We start from the raw sequence: 18,914 nt of genomic DNA, 5'->3' as shown, positions 1-18,914 counted from the left end.
CATGATACAAGTATAAGCCACATTGAGTGAAAGCAAGATTTTCAGTTTGATACAGGAAATCCCGTACCACTACACTACATGATTAAACAACCCCTCTTACATTTGTGGTTGCTCCTTATTCTGACCCCTTCTTCCAACATAAATTGATTACTTGATGAACAATATTTAACATGGCACTCTACAGCTTCAATGTGCTATAGAATGTATCAGTAGTAACACCTCCTCTATAGAGGTAGATATTTATGTATTCTCCCCATTTCAAATAGGGAAACAGGCACAGAGATTAGTGACTTCCCCAAGAATGCATCTACATTTTGCAGTAAAACTGGAATACCATTTAGGATTTTCAAACTCCCAGTCCTCTGCTAAGTCTTCCAAATGATGTTGCCTTGATGAACACAAAAGTTGCCACAGATAAGAAAAAAAATCCCAAGTAACCCAACTAATGTGTATTAAATGAGAGAACCAGAACTACTGGAAAAATTCAGTAGCAAGAAGGCCTACATAAACCTGTAAGTTTTATCAGAAAAAAAGCTTATGAAATGTCCAACCCCAGTGTATTAAGTTTACATCAGTCACTGAAAACTAGTGTTCCAGGATACAATTTTTATAAACATGTTTTATTTGTCTTGCTTATACCATTAGATTTGTAACTGCTGGCTGTCATTTCCCTTAAAAGGGGAAATCAATCCAAACACATACTGGTGCTTTTCAAAAGATAGCAATTAAAAGGGCAGCAGCAGCGGGCGTTTGAGATTTCTTAAAACCTTCAAGGCTGCAGGAAAGACGAAAGGACATGTGACCAAAAGTGTTATGATTATCCATTAGCGACTTCCATTGGTACCGGTATCAGTTATTTAGGTGATAATACAGCGAGGTCAAGTATTAGTGACAGACAATGTGCAAGTCATAAGGAATGATATAGTATACCAATCCTTACAAAAGTCATTGCTATCAAAATAAACTTAAAATGTGTCCCAAAAAAGATACCTAAATACTTCACATCAAATATACAGGTGGCCATCCAGATTATATCCCATATTTGTTGCAAAAATGTTTTGAAATGCCAATCAAAGCTAATCGTTTCTTTGGGGGGCGGGGGGGGGTGTTGGTTTTTTGATTTTTTTTTTTTTTTTAAACAAAGAAACGTTTACACAATTCTATCAGCAGTTACACAAGCAATTTATATATCCTTAGCCAAAGTAAACTGGATCAACTGGAGAGTGCTGTAGCTAAGGGAGTTTCTTGTTTGTTTAATCAAAAGCTGGATGTCAGCTTATTTTCTAGTTAGGGATTTCTGCACCATTATGCAAACTGTTCAGTGCTTCAATTTAACAAGAAAAAGATGAAATGCAGTTGCTCAGCCAAACCACACTTCACTTCTTCCATCCGCCTTTCATGGGAAAGTTTAATTTTGCCAACTGCCATCAGAGTAAAATCTTTAGAATTTTTCAGATTTTATCCAAATTTGTTCCATTACTATTGAATTTCAGAAGTGAGTCAGTCTTGCTTTTTCCTGCCACTTCAGTTAACGATGGATATTTAATCACCCTGAAATTGCCTTTTTGCTTTACTCATAGCAAGGGTGAGGAATCTGAATCTCATGTGCAAGGCTCAAGATGATGCTTAGGACAGAACATGCAGAGTAAACGTTGTTTCTTTCCATATCCAGGTAATATAAAGCTGACAATTGTAGTCCTGTCATTATGGGTAATGAAAATAGTCCCTTTACAATGAACTTCCTGCAAGGGAGAACAAATAGATAATAACTCTTCTGGTAACATGTATGGTACACTGGCCAGTGTGTTTTTGGCGTTTAATGTAATCCTGTGAATTATTTTAATTCACTTGCTGAGCATTCATTTGAGGCATTCCTCTGCTGGGTCTTGGAGGCCCTCCACGACCTAGAAAATAAAGAGAGCACTTAATTTTGGATCAAGCCGAACAGGTTTAGAACTCAAAGGGATCAGTTTCAAGAACTTTGTTTGGAATTTACATTAACATTAATGCATGCTTAAATGTCCACATTAATATTAATGTATGCCTTTTAATATCATTGCATGTTCAATATCCTTATCCATCCGAAACAGATGCATATGCAACTAATGAATCTTCTAATGTAAATTCTTAGGATGTCTGCCTTGACAGTTTTTCATGGCGTTACTCAGAACTTTGCTAAATAAATTAGATTCCAGTGAAATGTTTCCCTCCAATCAATTCAATATTCAAGTAACAAACGACAATCGATAAAGCGTCACTCACCCCCATATTAACAGGAAAATAAATCCAACATTAATTAAAGTTAAGCTACATTACTAGCTGTTGGTTAGTATTTTAGAGGAATTCCAGGCTTAAAACAATTAAACTCGGATTCCTTCTTATAAATACCAACCAGCCAGCTAGTAACTTCGCTCTCTCCTGTTCATGCACCGCAAGCTACATGGAAGTCTCAACAGCAGTCTGAAAAAAAATTGATCAGAATGTACTGTTCATTTAGAGATATATATTTTTAAAGTTAGTACAGCTACTCCTCACTTAACGTTTTAGTTATGTTCTTGAAAAACGTGACTAAGCAAAACCATGTTAAGCAAATCCAATTACATCACAGGCAGTGGCCAAATAGTGTTATAACCAAACAATGTGCAACTTTAAACAAGTATGTTCTCTAATAGATCAGTGACATAATAATGAAACACTGTTAATCAGGGCAATGTTAAGTGAGGAGTACCTCTATGTCTATTCTAAGTCAATCCACCTTACAACTAGATACTTACTGTCGTTTTTCTGAGCCCCAACATTCCTACTTTTATAGCTGTATCTTCCATATGTATGTAATGTTCAAACTCCATGACAATCTAACACTATCTCAGCTCCCACTCCCAAAAGAATTTATTAGGCTTCCTTATGACAACACATAGTTTCACTATGAAACTATGAAACATACAGATATTTGCATAATTAAATTTAAGCAGCAGAAAAAGTAAACAAAACAGCTATTACCCAAAGACGATTGAAAAAAATTATGAAAACACTGGGAATGCCATTAAAATTCGAAGGCAGAAAAAAATAAAAATCAGTTTAAGTTCAATTTCAGTTACTCGATAATAATTTAAGCTCACATATAAACAAGCAACTCCAATGCGTTACTATTTTTTAGCTCAGACCCAAAAGAACCTCACAGTGGGCAACTAGAAAGACGGGGACAGAGTCATTAAATAGATTTTTATAGAGGGGAGAAAATATGCATCTTTACTTTTGAAGTATTAAATAATCTATTAATTTTTCCACAGGATCTAGGAATAGAATGACAAGCAGAGTTTATGAAGATCAAAAAACCAACTCTGCAATAGGCTGCAAATAATGCAAAGTATTTTTATTGAAACTCAAAAAGAAATAGCAACATATACATTCAGAAGTCACAGGAAATTTCAAAAGCAGAAAAAGAGCCTGGTGTCAAAATTCTAGCAAATCCTGTCTGCCAGAACTAATACTTCAAGTTTATAGCACTAGAACGGTTAACATAAAGCTTTCCAAAAATATATGTTTTCAGTGCTTCATAAAAACAATGGCAACTGAATATTTCTGTTGAAAAGACATTGGTCTGCTGAAGAATATTCTGTCCAACAGCCAACAAACTAACTCCTTCTAACAAAGGTCTGAGGAAGTTTAAATACATTGTTGAACTGCAGCCTGTTCATTGAACACTATTATTTTTAAAAATCCACAACTATCTAGACAGTGAATTAGAAAACCCAATTCTGCTGAGTTAAGAACACATCATCACTTGAGAATTACCTCGAGGGGCTCCCCGAGGTCCATTCTGTCCAGAGCCACGTTTGAAATTCTGTTGATATCCATCCTAAAGAAAGTGCAGGAAAGTAAATTAAGGTCTCATCAAGATGAACTCTTTTGTTATTCTTCAGGAAGGTATATATTTACTAGTAAAAATATTAACATTTATTAAATATTAAAGAGCATTACAAATAATCTAATCATATTTTGATGAAGTGACGAGTTTGGGCACCATCAACATATAGCTTTTCAGGAAATCCTGATCTTGTGAGGAAGAAAAATCAATTGTTTTCAGCACACAGTGAGAATAATTTCCTACTGCTGCACTGCTCTCAAGGCTTGCCCCTGGGTAAATAAACTAAACTGGTAATTTTTTGAAGCTCATGAGGTACAGTGGTGGACACAACACCTTTATGTTCAAATCCCAGTATGAATTTAATACCGTCAGTCTGGAAGGTAAGGGTGAATTTTTGTTTCACTGGTTGCAATCTGTGGCTGGACATTTTTAGTTATCTTTTTGATAACATGTCAAGATAATAGTTCATCTAATTATGCTGAAGACATGATTGACAGGCTCTTTGAAGACAGAGAGAGCGAGCACAAAAACCTGTCTTCATTAAATTAAGCAATTTTTTCAGTCCTAGAATTTCAGCTCAATATTGGCTTACCCTCTGGTAGTTGGGATAGTCCCGTGGAGTGTTGAACTGGGGCTGTGTGTAACCACTGTTTGGAGTGTTGGAGAATGAAGGGCGATAGCCATCGTAACCTCCTAAGAAATACAATACAAATAGTTAATAAAGGGGAAACTGCCTTTTTTGAGTACACATAAACCCACTAATGGGATTTATTCAGTATCCAGAATATTTAAAAGTTTCTCAGATCCGTAGATATCGCAAACATTTGTATTAATAGCAACACAAGTGCCTTACATAATCTCATTAAGACATCTGGAAAGATGGCATATAATACTTTCTCCAACATTCTTTAGTAAACATGGCTCAAATCAAATGCAAGCATAAACATTTTTCTCACAACCAGACTAAAAAGGAAAAAAAAAAAAATCAAAGAGTTAATCTTCTAGGGTTCATACTGAAAGCTGTGGTGTTGAGTAGGTCTACTATTATTTTTTGTGCACTTGTAATTCCTCAGGGAAAAACTCTGAACTTCCTACATTTGTAAAATGCCCAGCCCTTTTGGGTTATTACTGAAATACTCAACACTTCATTTGGTATTTTACAAATGTATTATCATGACCAGGAAATGATAGAAGTAGATATCTTGCAAGGTATTATCATTTTAATCAGGTCTGTACAACTTCCAAGTGGCTGGGGGCTGCAAGACCGCCAGGCCCACACTGCACGCAAACCAGGCAAGTGCTGCATGGGCCTAATCTATTAAATGATATAGGATGTTGGTGCTAAAGATCCTTAGTATCCTGTACTACGGGGGGGGGAGGGGGGCTGAGGGGAGGGAAGGGGAATGATGGAGTCTCAAAAAGTGTACTTATTTATTTACCTCGAAACCCATTGGCCGGTCCTCTGTATCCATTCATTAAGCCTCTAGCACCACGTGATCCACCACGAGACACTCCCCGGCTGTTATAATAAGGCTGACTGTTACGTGGGAATCCAGTATTCTGTTGTGGAGGCTGCTGGTGATTACCTGCCACTTGATGAGACTGGTCTGGGGAACTGTGGTAGGTGCCAACCACTATAAAGAAACAAAAATGGAAGCATCAACAAGAGCATGTTCCCCAAAGACTCAAAAGAATACCAATCTAATGCAAAGTACACTACTTCAAGTACTATCAAGTAGTGTTTGCTGCTTATCTATCTAGAGCAAGGGTGGGCAATTATTTCAGGTGGAAGGCCGCTTAACAAGGTTTGGTGAGTTTTCAAGGGCTGCATGGGTAGTCCTGCCCCCTGGTCGCCATCTTGGGACCAGAAGTCCTGCCCCTAACCCCTAACCTTTGTCACCAGAAGTCCCTCTCCTTGCCCTCTAGAAATACTCCTTTTAGCAGAGTGTGGTTCCCATCTTAGAACCAGAAAAAAACCAAATCATACACTAAAGGTCAAAACACCTAGCAGAAAGTATTTTAAATTTTATTACAGAAAATATTGTTGTCATGATTTGTATTCAGGTACTGTATATAGAGACGATTGCATAGCGACTCAAAACATAAATTTTTAGTCTTGTATGTTGTGTGTGGGGGGCATATGTGTGTACGGTGAAAGGTGTGGGGGATTCGTGAGGGGGTATGGCTATGTGGAGGGGCAATAAGGTTATGTTTGTGGTATATGTATATGTGGGGGAGTGTGGACGTATAGTGTGGGTGTGTGGGGTACAAGTAGTGTTCTGCATTTTCAGGTTTTATTTAAAAAAATTCCAGGAATTTTTCGGGGTTTAATCTTCCAAACATAAAAACTGGGTTGAAATCTGGATAAAAGGAAGAAAAGGGAAAAATAAATTTATATCGGGGAAAATAAAAATACGTTTCTGTGGTAGGGAGGGACTAAGGCTGGAACTAGGGAAGGGGTAGGAGTATGGCACAGCCTATCAGCCGCTCCTGGGGCTGTGACAGGAATCAAAGCAGGGGAAAGCGTCAGAGGATGCAGGGCGGGGGGAGCACGGCTCTTGCTGTTACACACACACTGGGAGGGCTGCACCAGGCTCTTCCCAGGGGGTGCACAGCCCTGGATCCATGTGCAGGATGAGAGCAGGCTGCCACTGCAGGCTGGGGCCCACGGTGGCACTAAGTTCTTCCTGGCACACGGCACTGGACCCCGTCACATGGCATCAGACCCCACCATTCTTCCCTAGATGCGTTCATACCCCTCTCCGCTGCTGCAGCACTTGCTGCCCTGGTGTCTGGGGGGAGGAGGGAGTGGTGCGCAGCCGGATGTGGGGGTGGGAACCCAACCCTGGCACCAGCACGTCACCCCACCCGAGGTCAGAGCTGGGAGCCCTGTGGACCTGTGCAGAGCAGCTGGGTGCAGCGCCCACCACAGGGAGTGAGGCTGGGCTCTCCTACCTGCTCCCCCAGCAGGGCTTGTAGCTTCCAGCACCTGGGACAGGGCCGCAGCCAGAGCTGCCAGGGTGCAGCTGGGACCCATCCACCCTGGGAGCCATTCCTGCAGCCCCTCCCAGGGTCACACAGCTGGGGACTCGGCATCCCCAGGCAGCAGCTCCAGCTACCCTCCCCCGGCGCCCATATGGCCACCACTTCTCCCTCTCCCTCCCCTGCCAGAAACCTGTGCCTCAGGTAACCAGCACTTTTACTTTACCACACCTCCACATTCCCAACATGCTGGTTGACAGGGATTTTACTTTACCTAGTAAAATATTATTGAGTCAACTGAAAAATGGGTGTAAACCAGTAAAAACCAAGTAACTTGGGGGGGGGGGGGAATATCAGGCAATTCATTGGTGAAATTTGGTAAAAACCGAAAATGCAGAACACTAGGTGTAAGGGAAAATCTCCACCTCCCCAGTCTCGTCCCCACATGGCACAGCAGCAACAGGCAACGAGTGCTCGGGATTCTGGCTCTGGCCAGTGCTGCACATCACGGCAACAATCACCTCTATTGCTGGCACTCCCCGCCATGCAGCCCCCACACTTGTGTGGCACCAGAAGGAAGCCCCACGTGCCGTGCCCCACTGCCTTCCCCATGCCCTGCTGCATAGGTTGTACAACTCCGTGGAGAAGGCAGTGGGCTCCTGCACATGGTGCTTCCCTCCAGTGCCATGCAAGTGTTTGAGTCAAAATTTTTTTCTCTGGAAAATTTTCCAATGTCATAAATAAAGCGTGATCTGATTTAGCATGTTTATTGGGCTTATATTTAGTAAACAAATCTAAAAAAGTACCCCATGTTAATTTTATGTCCCAATAGTCACAAGTATTTGAATTGAAATATTTGATTAGGAAAAAATTAGATACAGCACACTTAATGTGGTTTAAATGTTATACTCAAACAAATTCAAACCTTTATATGGAAAGAAATTATTTTTATTGGAAAACTTGTAAAAATGTAAATACAATACACAATAACATGTACTTCCCTTACATTGCTTGTTTAAATTTAAGAAAAAAAATGAAGCCACCGAAAACTGTTGACACACTAATTCTAGCACATCCAAAGAAGTGTGCAATCATATGCTGCAGGTGTCCCCTCATCTACTTCAACGGAGTTTAACTCTCTTCCACTGACGTCATTGCAGTGTCTCCAGTTCCACTGTCACTATCCTTAGAATCACCTTCGCTGCTTATTAGTTCCATTTCAGAATCAGATTGAGGCAAATCTGATTCAGAACTACCTGAACCACATTGTCTTTCACTAAAGGATGGTTTTACCAATGAGTCTATGGGCAAGGACAACTTATTGTCACACTGCACAACTTATTGTCTGTATTAATTGTGCTTCGCACTGATTCTCCAGAAGCAAGAGATTTTGAGAAATAAAAACAAGCTTAGCGGTGCATTCCTTTGTTAGGCTAGTCCTCTTTTCTATCTTGATTGAGCTGAAAGCCTTCCAGTTCCATTCACAAGTTGTGTTGGTGGAATGCTTAGGATCCACAGAGCAATCCTGGACAACAGTTGGGTGTTACAGTATGCCTTCCACCATGTGAGAGGAGACATTCTCTGCTGCCTACCAAACAATGTCTTTTCTCCAAAGTTTTTCTTTTGGGCAGTACTCAGTAATGTCTGTCATCACGGCTATGTTGTCGATGTTGGGGACCTTCTTAACTACTTCCATAATTGTATCAAGAGCAATAGATAATTAATCTTCTGATAAATGTTGTTCTCTGTGTTGAAGATCCAAAATGTTTGCTGCCAGATGAACTGGATGAGAGCAAAACTCAGATTTCTTAGTAAACATCTGTTTTACTACTTTTTTGGATAGGGATGAGAAAGGCAAAAGCTTAATTAGATTTTCATTCAGTTGTCTGAATATCTCTGAAATATCTGAAAGGCTTAGTGCATCTCCTTCAAGTTTCTTGATAGCCATTGAAACTGGTGGTAGGAAACTGAATGTTCCTTGAACTTGAACCCAGAACACAGTTGTGGAGAATATGCTTCCAAATGTTCACGGGAATAATCTGGGATTCTGTGTCATCTATTGAAGCACACTGCAAACAGTTCTTTGTGCACGGCAAACTATGTAAACACTTCGTAGCTGAACCCCACCTAGTTTCTCCTGGCAATAAAAGTGCACTTTCCTTCCCCTGCTTCTCGTTCTGTAATTTCTTCCAAGTCTGATTAGCAACATGATGATTACTGAATACCTTCACAGTCACTTTGCAGTTTGCCAATACCGTCTTCACTGTATTCACACTTACTATGTCCTTTGCCAAAAGATTCAACCCATGAGCAAGACAACCAAATACTATTAAATGAGGATACTTTGCCTTTAATATTTGCCATGCAGTTTTCATGTTACATTATCAGTTACAAGGGCTTGTACCCTGGAGGGACCTGCACTTTCAGCATCTTCACTCAGTAATTTGGCTATTTATTCACCTGTATGACGAAAAGATTTGGTAACAGTTCCTTTCAGGAATATTGGTTCAGGTGTTGCTAACAATGTTCAATAAAAGATAGCCTTGTATATCAGTCCATTAATCTGACATCGGAGTTAGTGACTGTGCTTGACCAATCCTTTGAATAGCCATTCTTTGAACTTTTTCATACTCTCCAAGAGACAATGGGATAAGCAATAACATGACAGTAACTTATACGATGGGCAAATTAGTTTGTAATGTTCCTTCCAGTATTGATTTTCAGTTATGGAAAGAGATTTACCACTTGCAAATATAGCTCGAGCTAATGTCTCATCTGCTTTTCCTGATCTTCTTTTGACATTTTGTCCACAAAGCTTGATAAAAAGCCTGTCTTGAACAGGTACTCATGGCAGATCGCATATCTGGTGACAGTGATCTTCAAAGCAAGGATCCTGCTTCTTCCTCCAGACCTGGAAGCTCAACATTTTCATTTTTTGCAGATCTATTTCACTCAAGCTACCAAGTTCCTGCAACAAAAGGGGGAAATGATTTTTATTTTAGCCTATTCTAGTCTGGTCTCATCCATCAGAAGGAGAAGTGGCAGGGAGCTTACCCCCACCCCCTGCCAGAAAAAACACTCTGCTGCTCAACTTGCTGCTCAGTTGCCTTGGAACTGCAGAACTAAAGGGAAGTATATTCCTCTGGCCGAGGCCAGACTAAGCTCATTCTGCTGGGTTGAAATAATTAACTACTTATCTATTATATATTTTTTTAAAGTATTGTTAAACCTAAGGCACTTTGGGTGCTTAGTACAAACAGAAAAGCAGGATACAAATATTTTAAATGGCTAACTAATTAACTAACTAACAGTCCAGAGTTTCATTAACAACTTTTAAAATTATGTTTTAAAACAATATAGATGGTAGTCTAGACTATGCTAGTCTGCATGTTGTTTGACATATTCATTTGTTTACTTACACAGTATTCCTGAAGTAGACTTTTCTCAGACGATGTTATTCCACCACTTGGTTGTATTAGCTTTCTCTTGGCTTGTACTCTTTCAAGACAGTTTCTAAATACTATTAAATTCATCTTCATTCTTGTTGCGTTGTTAGCATACTCCTGCCCACAATATTTACATCTACCAACTTTTCTTTGTTCCTTCAGTGGCTTGAATTTCACTATAATGATGCCACACACTAGTTTTTTCTGATTAGGCATTATTATGACTACTTGAAACTAAAAGCACTAAAAAAACAACAGATATTATGCAAACACTTCCAATTTCCCCAACTCAAGAAAAGAAATGAGACACTGGTCTGTGAGTTTGCTGAACTGAACGTGAAACAAAAATTAATCACAGTTTTAGTTTTGGTTATGCTTTCACTTGCAGTTTGGAGATTTAATAAGAATTTTAGCTTTGGTTTTGATTTGATCTGCACAGCCAATTGGGTGAATTCGTAACTTGATTTTTGGTTTGGTGAATGTATTTACCCTCCTGTTTACAAATGAATAAAACAGATATGTACTCTCTCCCACACTTCCTAGGGAGAATCACCTGAAAAACATGATTTTCCTGAAAATGTTCTACCCCACATCTCTGCTCTGGTGCCACACAAACACAGGGGCTGCACATGCAGGGCGGTAAGAGAGGCATCCCAGCTGGGCTGTACCCCTTACCCCTATGTGCAGCACTGACTGGAATGCCTGCTGCTGCCACCAGCCAGAGCTGTGCGCAATGGGGGGGGGGTGTGGGGGGGGTCCCTGCCCACCAGAGCTCTGTGCTGCTGTAGCTCACTGGCCTCTGCCTGGGGTACAGGCTGCGTGCTGCTGCCAGCCCCAGCCCCACACTCCTGCCTAGCTGCAGCTCCCCCTCCACCCCCATTGCTTTCTTACCTGGAGCCTATCCCTATTCATGTCTCCATCTCCTGCAAGCGGCGCATCCCCAGCTGAGTCCAGCTCTGTCCCAAGAGCAGTGCTGAGCTTGGTGCTGCTCACAGCAGATGGAGATGGGGCTGGGCTCAGCTGGCAGGGCTGCAACCTCTGCAAGTGGCACTGCCTGGGCTACATCCAGTGCCACTCACAGGGGATGGGGCCACACCAGCTGAGCGCCAAGTCCGACCCCATCCCCTGCAAGCCAGGTGCGAGCGGCACCTGGCTTCCAGGGGATGGAGCTGTGCCACCCAGGCAGAGCCTGGCCTGGTCTGCCTTGAGCTGCGCTGCCAAATGCCAAGCCAAATGGGCTGGACTCAGCTGGTGCTGCCTTATCCCATGTGAGCGGCGGTGGTATAGTCCAGAGAGCACTGCTTGCAAGGAATGGGGCCACACCAGCTGAGCACTGAGCCCAGCCCCATACCTGATTTTTTTTATGTGGCACCGTGTAGAAGTCGAGTTTGATTTTTAAGACCCCAAAATCAAGCTTCAAAACCCAACTTATACACTGTGAAATACAGTACATGGTAAACCACAAGTCTTTTGGTTTTGGACTGTATCATGCATAGACTGTATTAAGTAGGTGCTAAAATTCTGCTTAAAAGTCTGTTTATAGAGTACCTGTGCCAAAGTTTGCAGGTGTTTCAAAAAAGGTAAAATGCATCATTTCTGGGTGAACTAAGTCTAGAGATACTACATGCAAATTGCTACAGCTATATTTATTTTAAAATCAGTTTTTTCACATTTGTTCCTCACTTATATGTGCTCAGGGAGAGCAGGGCCTGATAGAAAGAAGGGTAGGGAAAGAAGTTGAGGCACAGGGGAACGCAGCAAAGGGGCTACCTGACCTCCCAGATTTGTTTTGCCTAGTGTAGCAGTGGAAGGTTGACAAATTGAAGACAAACCTTGAAACATTAGATTCTATACTTACTAGCCAACTGCCCATCAAGAATGACTGGAGGGGGGGAGGGAGGGGAACAGAGGCCTAAGCCCCTTCTCCCACCTGCCTCGGGCCAGGGCTGGGGCCTGGGCTGCTCCCCCCCGCATTGCTTCAGACCAGAACCAGGACTGCTCCCTGCCTCCTGCCACTGCTTTGGGCCAGGGCCCACGATCATTGCAGCATTCGTGGTAGCAGTGTGGCACAGCTGCTAGTAACCGCCCTTCCTGCTCCACTACCTTCCCTGTCCCCCCCAGCTGTTGGGGGGCACCAGCCCCTGATTCCAAGGAGCAGCCCGGGGGGAGCAAAGCCAGCATGCTCCGGTCCCTGTCATCCTCCTCTGCCTGCAAGGAGCAGGGGAGGGGGATGAGGCCAGCCCTGCTGGCCTTGACCCCCTCCCCTCCGGCCCCCCAGTCATTGCAGTGCACCACTGTCTGTCCAGTGCACGCTGATTGCCTGTCTTGAGGGTGAATCAAACGTTACAGACAGACAGACCTAGGCTTTTATATTAGAATGTATGCATTTACAGAATCTAATTACTGGGGGGGTCGTATATTTGAATAAATACAGTATTTGAATGCATGTTAGCAGCCTATGTTAGGCCCTTAGCAGACATTCATTTAACGGTGCAATGGGACCTGTTCCCTGACCCTAATAAACATGCTTCCTGCCACGTATGCATGGCAGGATGCATGATTCTGTAATCAGGGATCACATCCAAATCATGTCACTACTACTTGCCAGTTCAGGGAGAACCCAGGATTATGACTGTAAGCTTCCCCTGCACTGGCATGTTAAAAGTCATGTGTCTCATGAGCCAGTTCAGTCCTGGGACTGGGACATACAATCATCCCAGCCCTGGGACTGCAACATACAATCATCCCAGCCCTGGGACTGCAACAGAGCCAGCTGGAGAAACCAGTGTGGTCCTGGAGAGCTGTCAACCAAGCCCCACTATACAGCTGGCATCAGGCTTCATGGGAGTGGACCCTGCCACACATTCAATTTAAGTTGCAATGGAAATGAGCCATAAAATTATTATACATATTTTACAGAAAAATTTTGTGGATGATTTCACATTTTGTTGTGCCATTAATTCCTTGAAGGCGTGGCTGGGTTACTACTTAAGAAGCGAATGACAGATCTCAGGTGTAGCTATACTGAGTGATAGAAGAATTACAGGAAACACGTTAGTAGAGCTACAATTGCGATATGTAAAGGTCTGGAGAATTCTGCCCCTATGGATGAGACTGAGCCCCACTACCACACATGCCTATCTACCCTTAGATCCAATAGACCTCAATTTCAGTGCTGAATCCTATAGGCTGTGTGTCATATAAACAAACCTTGCCAGGAGCGATCAGAAATGAGGTGGTATGTAAGACTGATTGCTGGTGATTGCTGGGGAGCAGGGAAGGGTGGAGGTTGTTTCTAACCAAGGTACTGTCATCTTGGCAGCCAAGATGACAGGAGAAGGACCCAGCCAGCCAGCAGGCCTCCTCAGCCAGGCACCATCCTGAGATACTGCCAAAGGGCAACACTAAGCACTGCCCATCTCTTTAACATTGTCCTTCAGTGGCAATTTGAGGAGGGAAAGGAGGCTCTTTCACTTCTTTTAAGGGTTTTTTTTATTTAATGTTGGGGGGAAGGGAAGGCAGTAGGTATGTTTTCACTGGGAGGGAGGGGTGGTGGTGAGGAGGTAGCCATAGCCCCTCTGTAGGAAAGCGGGGGTGTCGGGCTTTGCACAGTGAGGGGCTTTGGCATTAGGAGCTCTCCTCATGCTGCCAAGCAGAGAAGCAGCAGCAGCCACAGGAACAATCCACAAAGAAACGTTTGTGACTGGATCCTAATGTCTGCCTTCCTCTGACTCAAACTGGGCCATTTTAGTGCACAACCCAAAACGGTTGTTACACTTGGTCATTAGCATGTAATAAGTTACTTTTTGGAGTCTGGTACCTTCTGGTGCTGAATAAAGACACTAGGAGGGACCAGCTTACAGCACAGTCGCATGAATTCTTGATTAGACTGCTTAACAGTACACTAGACTTGTGTCCCATCACATATTTTTCTACACATCCTTCTTATCAGACCTTTTCAGCCATGTCCCAACTTCAAACAAACCTCCTCCCACCAGTAAGGCAGAGGCATGAACCTTGAATTTGTATTTACTGGTTTGTATGGGTTTAAGCCTGCATTATCACCAGGATGCCCTCAGATCTCAGGTCATTTGGGCAGAAAAGAAAGCCTATTAATGTACACAGGAAAATAAAGTGTGGATCAAAACTCTCCTTTACATCCAATTCTCCCCTCTTTTTCCACGCAACATAATCCTATACACTTCCTTTCCCCACATCCAACCACCTCAAAAAGCTAGCTCTTCCCATAAATCAATGTCAACCTAAGCCCTTCTCCTTATTTCTGGTTGCCAGAAAATATTTGCATGGGTATTTTGTTTCTTTGAGTGCCTTGTAAAGTATATGCTGTATACAAACTGTTTTCCTAAAAAAATCATCAGGATCGTCTACAGTTTAGATTTCTGCTAAATGTAGTTTTCATAATAAATGCCTAAAGCGTCCGTGTAAGTAATGACATTTCTGACGCATGAACATTCTGCATCAGTTTAAACTAGCTTAACCTTTTCAACTCAGAATTACTTCAATTTTGTTTCCCCAAAAGGGACCTACATGTCATCTACTGGCTGGGCTAACAGATCAGTAAGTGAATAATCAGATCATGATGCAGACTTACAATGTGCACACAAAATTTTCATAGAATCTATGAAGCCTGCCTTCCTTTTTGGGGGAAAAGGGAGACCTATTTCTTGAAGAATATCTAACATTTGGATAAAGTAAATCCCTCTCTTTCCAGGAGGATACACCAAAATACAGAACAATTCAAGCAAACACATGAATTTTAAAGCACCTGTGTATTACCAACAATAAATACAATTGAACTAGCATTTTAGTATATTTGCTGCAAAGTTTTAAGGGCACAGCATAGATTGAGAGAAGTGCACATATTCTTAAAATGCTTTCAGATTCTACCTAAGAAATCGCTAAGAGTCATAGACACAAACACTTTTCAGTTTAGAGCCTGAAGACCCTTGGTAGGTATTTGATACATTATAATCTCCCACTTAACACCTTACTTTTTGTCTAACAGCTTTATCTAAAGTAAGTTTACCTGTCTGGAGCTGTTCTTGCTGTAGCTCTGATTGTTCTACTTGGTGAGGCTGATTGGAGAAACTCTGGTTGTAACTGGCCTGGTACTGATTTTGTTGTTTAAGGGTTTCTGGCTCATTGACAGGAGGAACAGGTGCATTCATATTGAACACCTATAGCGTTAGAGGAACAAAAATAAAAAAAAAAACCAAACAAACCAACAAAAAATAGCTGGCTGGTCCAATTCTGCCTTTTTAAAAATTCCCACAATTCTTACTTACCATGCGCATGTAATAAAAGACCAGGTACACTCAGGACTCTTCTGCAAATTTATTCTGGGCAAATTCACTTATATGTGACAACCTTATTTATGCCAGAAATTTGCATTGTGTGAGAAAAATCCAATCTTATGCAAAGTCAGCTGGCAATGAGCTCCCTGCAGGCTGGCAGAGTTCCAGCCTGCAGGGAGCTGGGAGCAAGTGGAAGGAAGGCGATGAGACAGGGGACACCACGTGCACGTACAGTACATGCACGTGGCCCCAAGTAGCCTCGAGGGCAGCTCCAGCAGGTAAGTGGTGGGGAAGAGGAGGATTAAGGTCCCTGCAGGGAGCGAGTGGGGCAGGGATGGGAATGTTGTCCAGCCAGGGGGTGCTTGGGCAGAGCCAGGGCAGACCCTCCAGTGGCTCAGAGGAGGGCCAGCTCCCCGCTGCACCCTTCCAAACGAAAGGGGTGGATGCATGGGCACAGTAGACCATGGCCCCAAACCTGGGCCTGGCTTGGCTCCTCTCCCTCCCTGGTCCCAGCACCCTGCACCTCACTGCCCTGGCCACATGCCTCCCGTGGCGCAGGACTATGCCACTCAAAGAGCAGCAGGCACAGGAGGCATGCCCCTAGGGCAGCACAGGACAAGTAGGTACACCAATTCCCTGCTGCACTGCTCCAGGTGCCTCTCCAGCCCTGTGGGCATGACTTGGCACAACTGGAAACAGCAGGGCTGCATGAAGAGGCTATAAGCTCCCTGCTACACTGGGTCATGCTTGCTGGGCTATGGAGGTTCGGGGCAGGGAAGCAGGGAACAGCGGGGCTGGGTGGAGAAGGTGCTCGCCCCATGCTAAAAGCAGCAGCTTGTACAGCAGGCACGCTGCCAAGTCAGCGTGAAATGAGCATCTTCTCCACGTGGCCCTTCTGTTCCCTGCCCTGGGTGCCTCTACAGCCCAGTGGGCATGACCCGGTGCAGCAGGGAGCTTGTAGTCTCTGTGCAGCTCCACTGTTGCCAGCCACACTGAGTCATGGTCACTGGGCTGGAGAGGCACGCAGGGAAAGGAAGCAGGGCAGAGCCAGGAGAGGCAAGCACCTGGCATTCCCTGCCACCCTGCTTCCCTCCTCTTGGTGCCTCTCAAGCCCGCCCTGTACTGCCCTGGCAGTGCACCCCCTGCATGTGCTGCTGCTTGCGGTGTAGAGCTTGCAGCCTTTCTGCACAACACTTATTGTATTGTGTGATTACTGTTTGAATTTGTAATGGGTTCGGGGTGGGGCAAACAGTAGAGTGAGGCTGGTATGTATCCCTATTAATTACATGTAATAATGGATTCCCTTTATGCAAATTAACTTTATGTGAGGTTTTTTTGGAATACAACCCTCATATAAGAAAGACCCAGTGTACCAAGTATGATGAAGCAATTACATAACCAATTCCAGTTATAATGGCAACCAAAAGATGTTTTAACCAAGAGCAAATGGATTCAGTATTAAGTTTTGGTACTTACTGTTTGCATGGATTGGAATGGAGCTGCATTAACATTAATTCCACTGCTATGCAAAGGTTTGCTAGACCCAGTCTGGAATACTTGAGGCTGGGATACAGTGGGAAGTGATGAAGATGCTGGTGTCTGGTCTGCACTTAAAGACATTGAAGCCTATCAATGGAAATAAAGTACATCTTAGCAACTCTTGACTAATACAGATACAAAGCATTTGATAATGTCACGTTACCCTGGTACAAATTACAGGTGGGGTCTGAAAACTGCTTCTACTGATAAACAGATGACTCCTACTTTAACTGAGCTACTACCAATATCTATAACACACAAGGACAAAAGAGACTGAACAAAATTAAAAGCAAGCTCATCTGACATGCACTAGACAAGGTCAATAACATGTTCTTTCTTCTTCAAAGCATACACGTTCATGAGCTAATTTGTTTTTCCACAAGGTGGTAGACTGACAACAATTACCATCCCTCAGCTAATAGATAACCCAGTTTAATATCAATACCTGACCAAAAAATGACTGAAACCATAAACAGGGTCAAATGAAGAGCCCCTGTCATTTGATACCTAAATTAGTATTTTAAAATTATGAAACTGTCTTCAAAAGGGATAAACACTAGCCTTTTCCAGACCTGAAGACTGAGCTAGTTCAGGGTTTCCAAAGCAAGATGAAATCATGCAACTTGCCTGAAGCTGGTCAATTGATTCTTTCTGTGGCCGCTGCTCTGTTGTATGAGAAGGCTGATACATGGGCTGGGATGCTGTGTAGCCCTCACTTGTTGAAGAAACCAAAGGGACCTACCAGGAAAAAAAAAAAAAAAGAAAGAAAAAATATAGCGCAAGTTCCTTCAAGTTTCACTAAATGCACACAACCAGGCAGAACTTGCGCTTGTTTCACAGTAGCTAGGGTCAGGAGGGACCCTGCCACAGGCAGGATTGAATGCTGGGTTCACAAGACCCAACAGGTGATCATAGAATCATAGAAGGAGGGTTGGAAGGGAGCTTGTAGATTTTCAAGTCCAACCCCCCGCCTGGGCGGGAGAAAAACTGGACTCAAATGAGTCCAGCCAGGTAGGCATCAAGCCTCTTCTTAAAGATCCCCAGGGTAGGAGCCAGCACCACTTCCCTAGGAAGTTGGTTCCAGCTCCTAGCCGCCCTAACTGTGAAGTAGTTCTTGCGGATGTCTAATCTAAACCTACTCTCCAATAATTTGTGTCCATTATTCCTTGTTATCCCAGAGGGCGCTACAGGAACCAGTGTCTCTCCCAAACCCTTCTGGTCCCCCCTAGTGAGTTTATAGACAGTCACCAGGTCCCCCCTCAGCCTTCTCTTGTGAAGGCTGAACAGATTTAGGTCCCGCAGTCTGGGACTCTTGTCTCCGGATCACGCAGGTTGCCCTCCTCTGGACCCTTTCAATGTTGTCCACATCCCTCCTGAAATGGGGCACACAGAACTGGACGCAGTACTCCAGCTGTGGCCTGACCAGCGTCACATAGAGGGGGAGGATCACTTCTTTGGCTCTACTTGAGATGCACCTGGGGATGCACGACAAGGTCCGGTTAGCCCTACCAACCATGACCTCGGCCCATGTTCATCTTGGAGTCAATAATGACTCCAAGATCCCTTTCTGCCTCCGTGCTCTCAAGAAGGGAGTTTCCCATTCTATAAGTGTGCTGCTGGTTTCTACTGCCTTAGTGCAGCACCCTGCACTTGTCTGTATTGATCATCCAACCTCCTATTTGCCCAAGGTAGGGGAGAGGACCACTTCCCTGGAAGTTGGTTCCAGATTCTAGCCACCCTAACTAAAAAACTGCTTTCTGACTT

The 18,914-nt window shown here is 43.3% G+C and overlaps 1 protein-coding gene across 3 annotated transcripts in view; it reads right to left on the bottom strand.

Annotated features, from left to right (window-relative positions):
- Positions 1-601: 601 nt before the first annotated feature.
- Positions 602-18,914, bottom strand: part of CAPRIN1 (cell cycle associated protein 1) — a 64,685-nt gene continuing 46,372 nt past the window's right edge. For 2 of the 3 annotated variants that reach the window (XM_090032920.1, XM_090032918.1), the window contains 7 exons: positions 17,778-17,888; positions 17,088-17,237; positions 15,344-15,494; positions 5,308-5,502; positions 4,461-4,561; positions 3,796-3,859; positions 602-1,904 (listed from right to left, as the gene is read on the bottom strand). In XM_090032920.1, coding sequence (XP_089889046.1) covers positions 1,840-1,904; positions 3,796-3,859; positions 4,461-4,561; positions 5,308-5,502; positions 15,344-15,494; positions 17,088-17,237; positions 17,778-17,888 — 837 coding nt within the window. In that variant the 3' untranslated portion in view covers positions 602-1,839. Of the gene's footprint in view, positions 1,905-3,795; positions 3,860-4,460; positions 4,562-5,307; positions 5,503-7,776; positions 9,819-15,343; positions 15,495-17,087; positions 17,238-17,777; positions 17,889-18,914 lie in introns of those variants that run through there. The other variant, XM_090032921.1, reaches the window with a different exon arrangement.

Source organism: Crocodylus siamensis, chromosome 2, assembly GCF_052110815.1.
Source record: "Crocodylus siamensis isolate JL-2025a chromosome 2, ASM5211081v1, whole genome shotgun sequence".
NCBI lineage: Eukaryota > Metazoa > Chordata > Crocodylia > Crocodylidae > Crocodylus > Crocodylus siamensis.
Note: the sequence above shows the minus strand (reverse complement) of the source record. Positions and strands in the feature narration are given on the sequence as shown.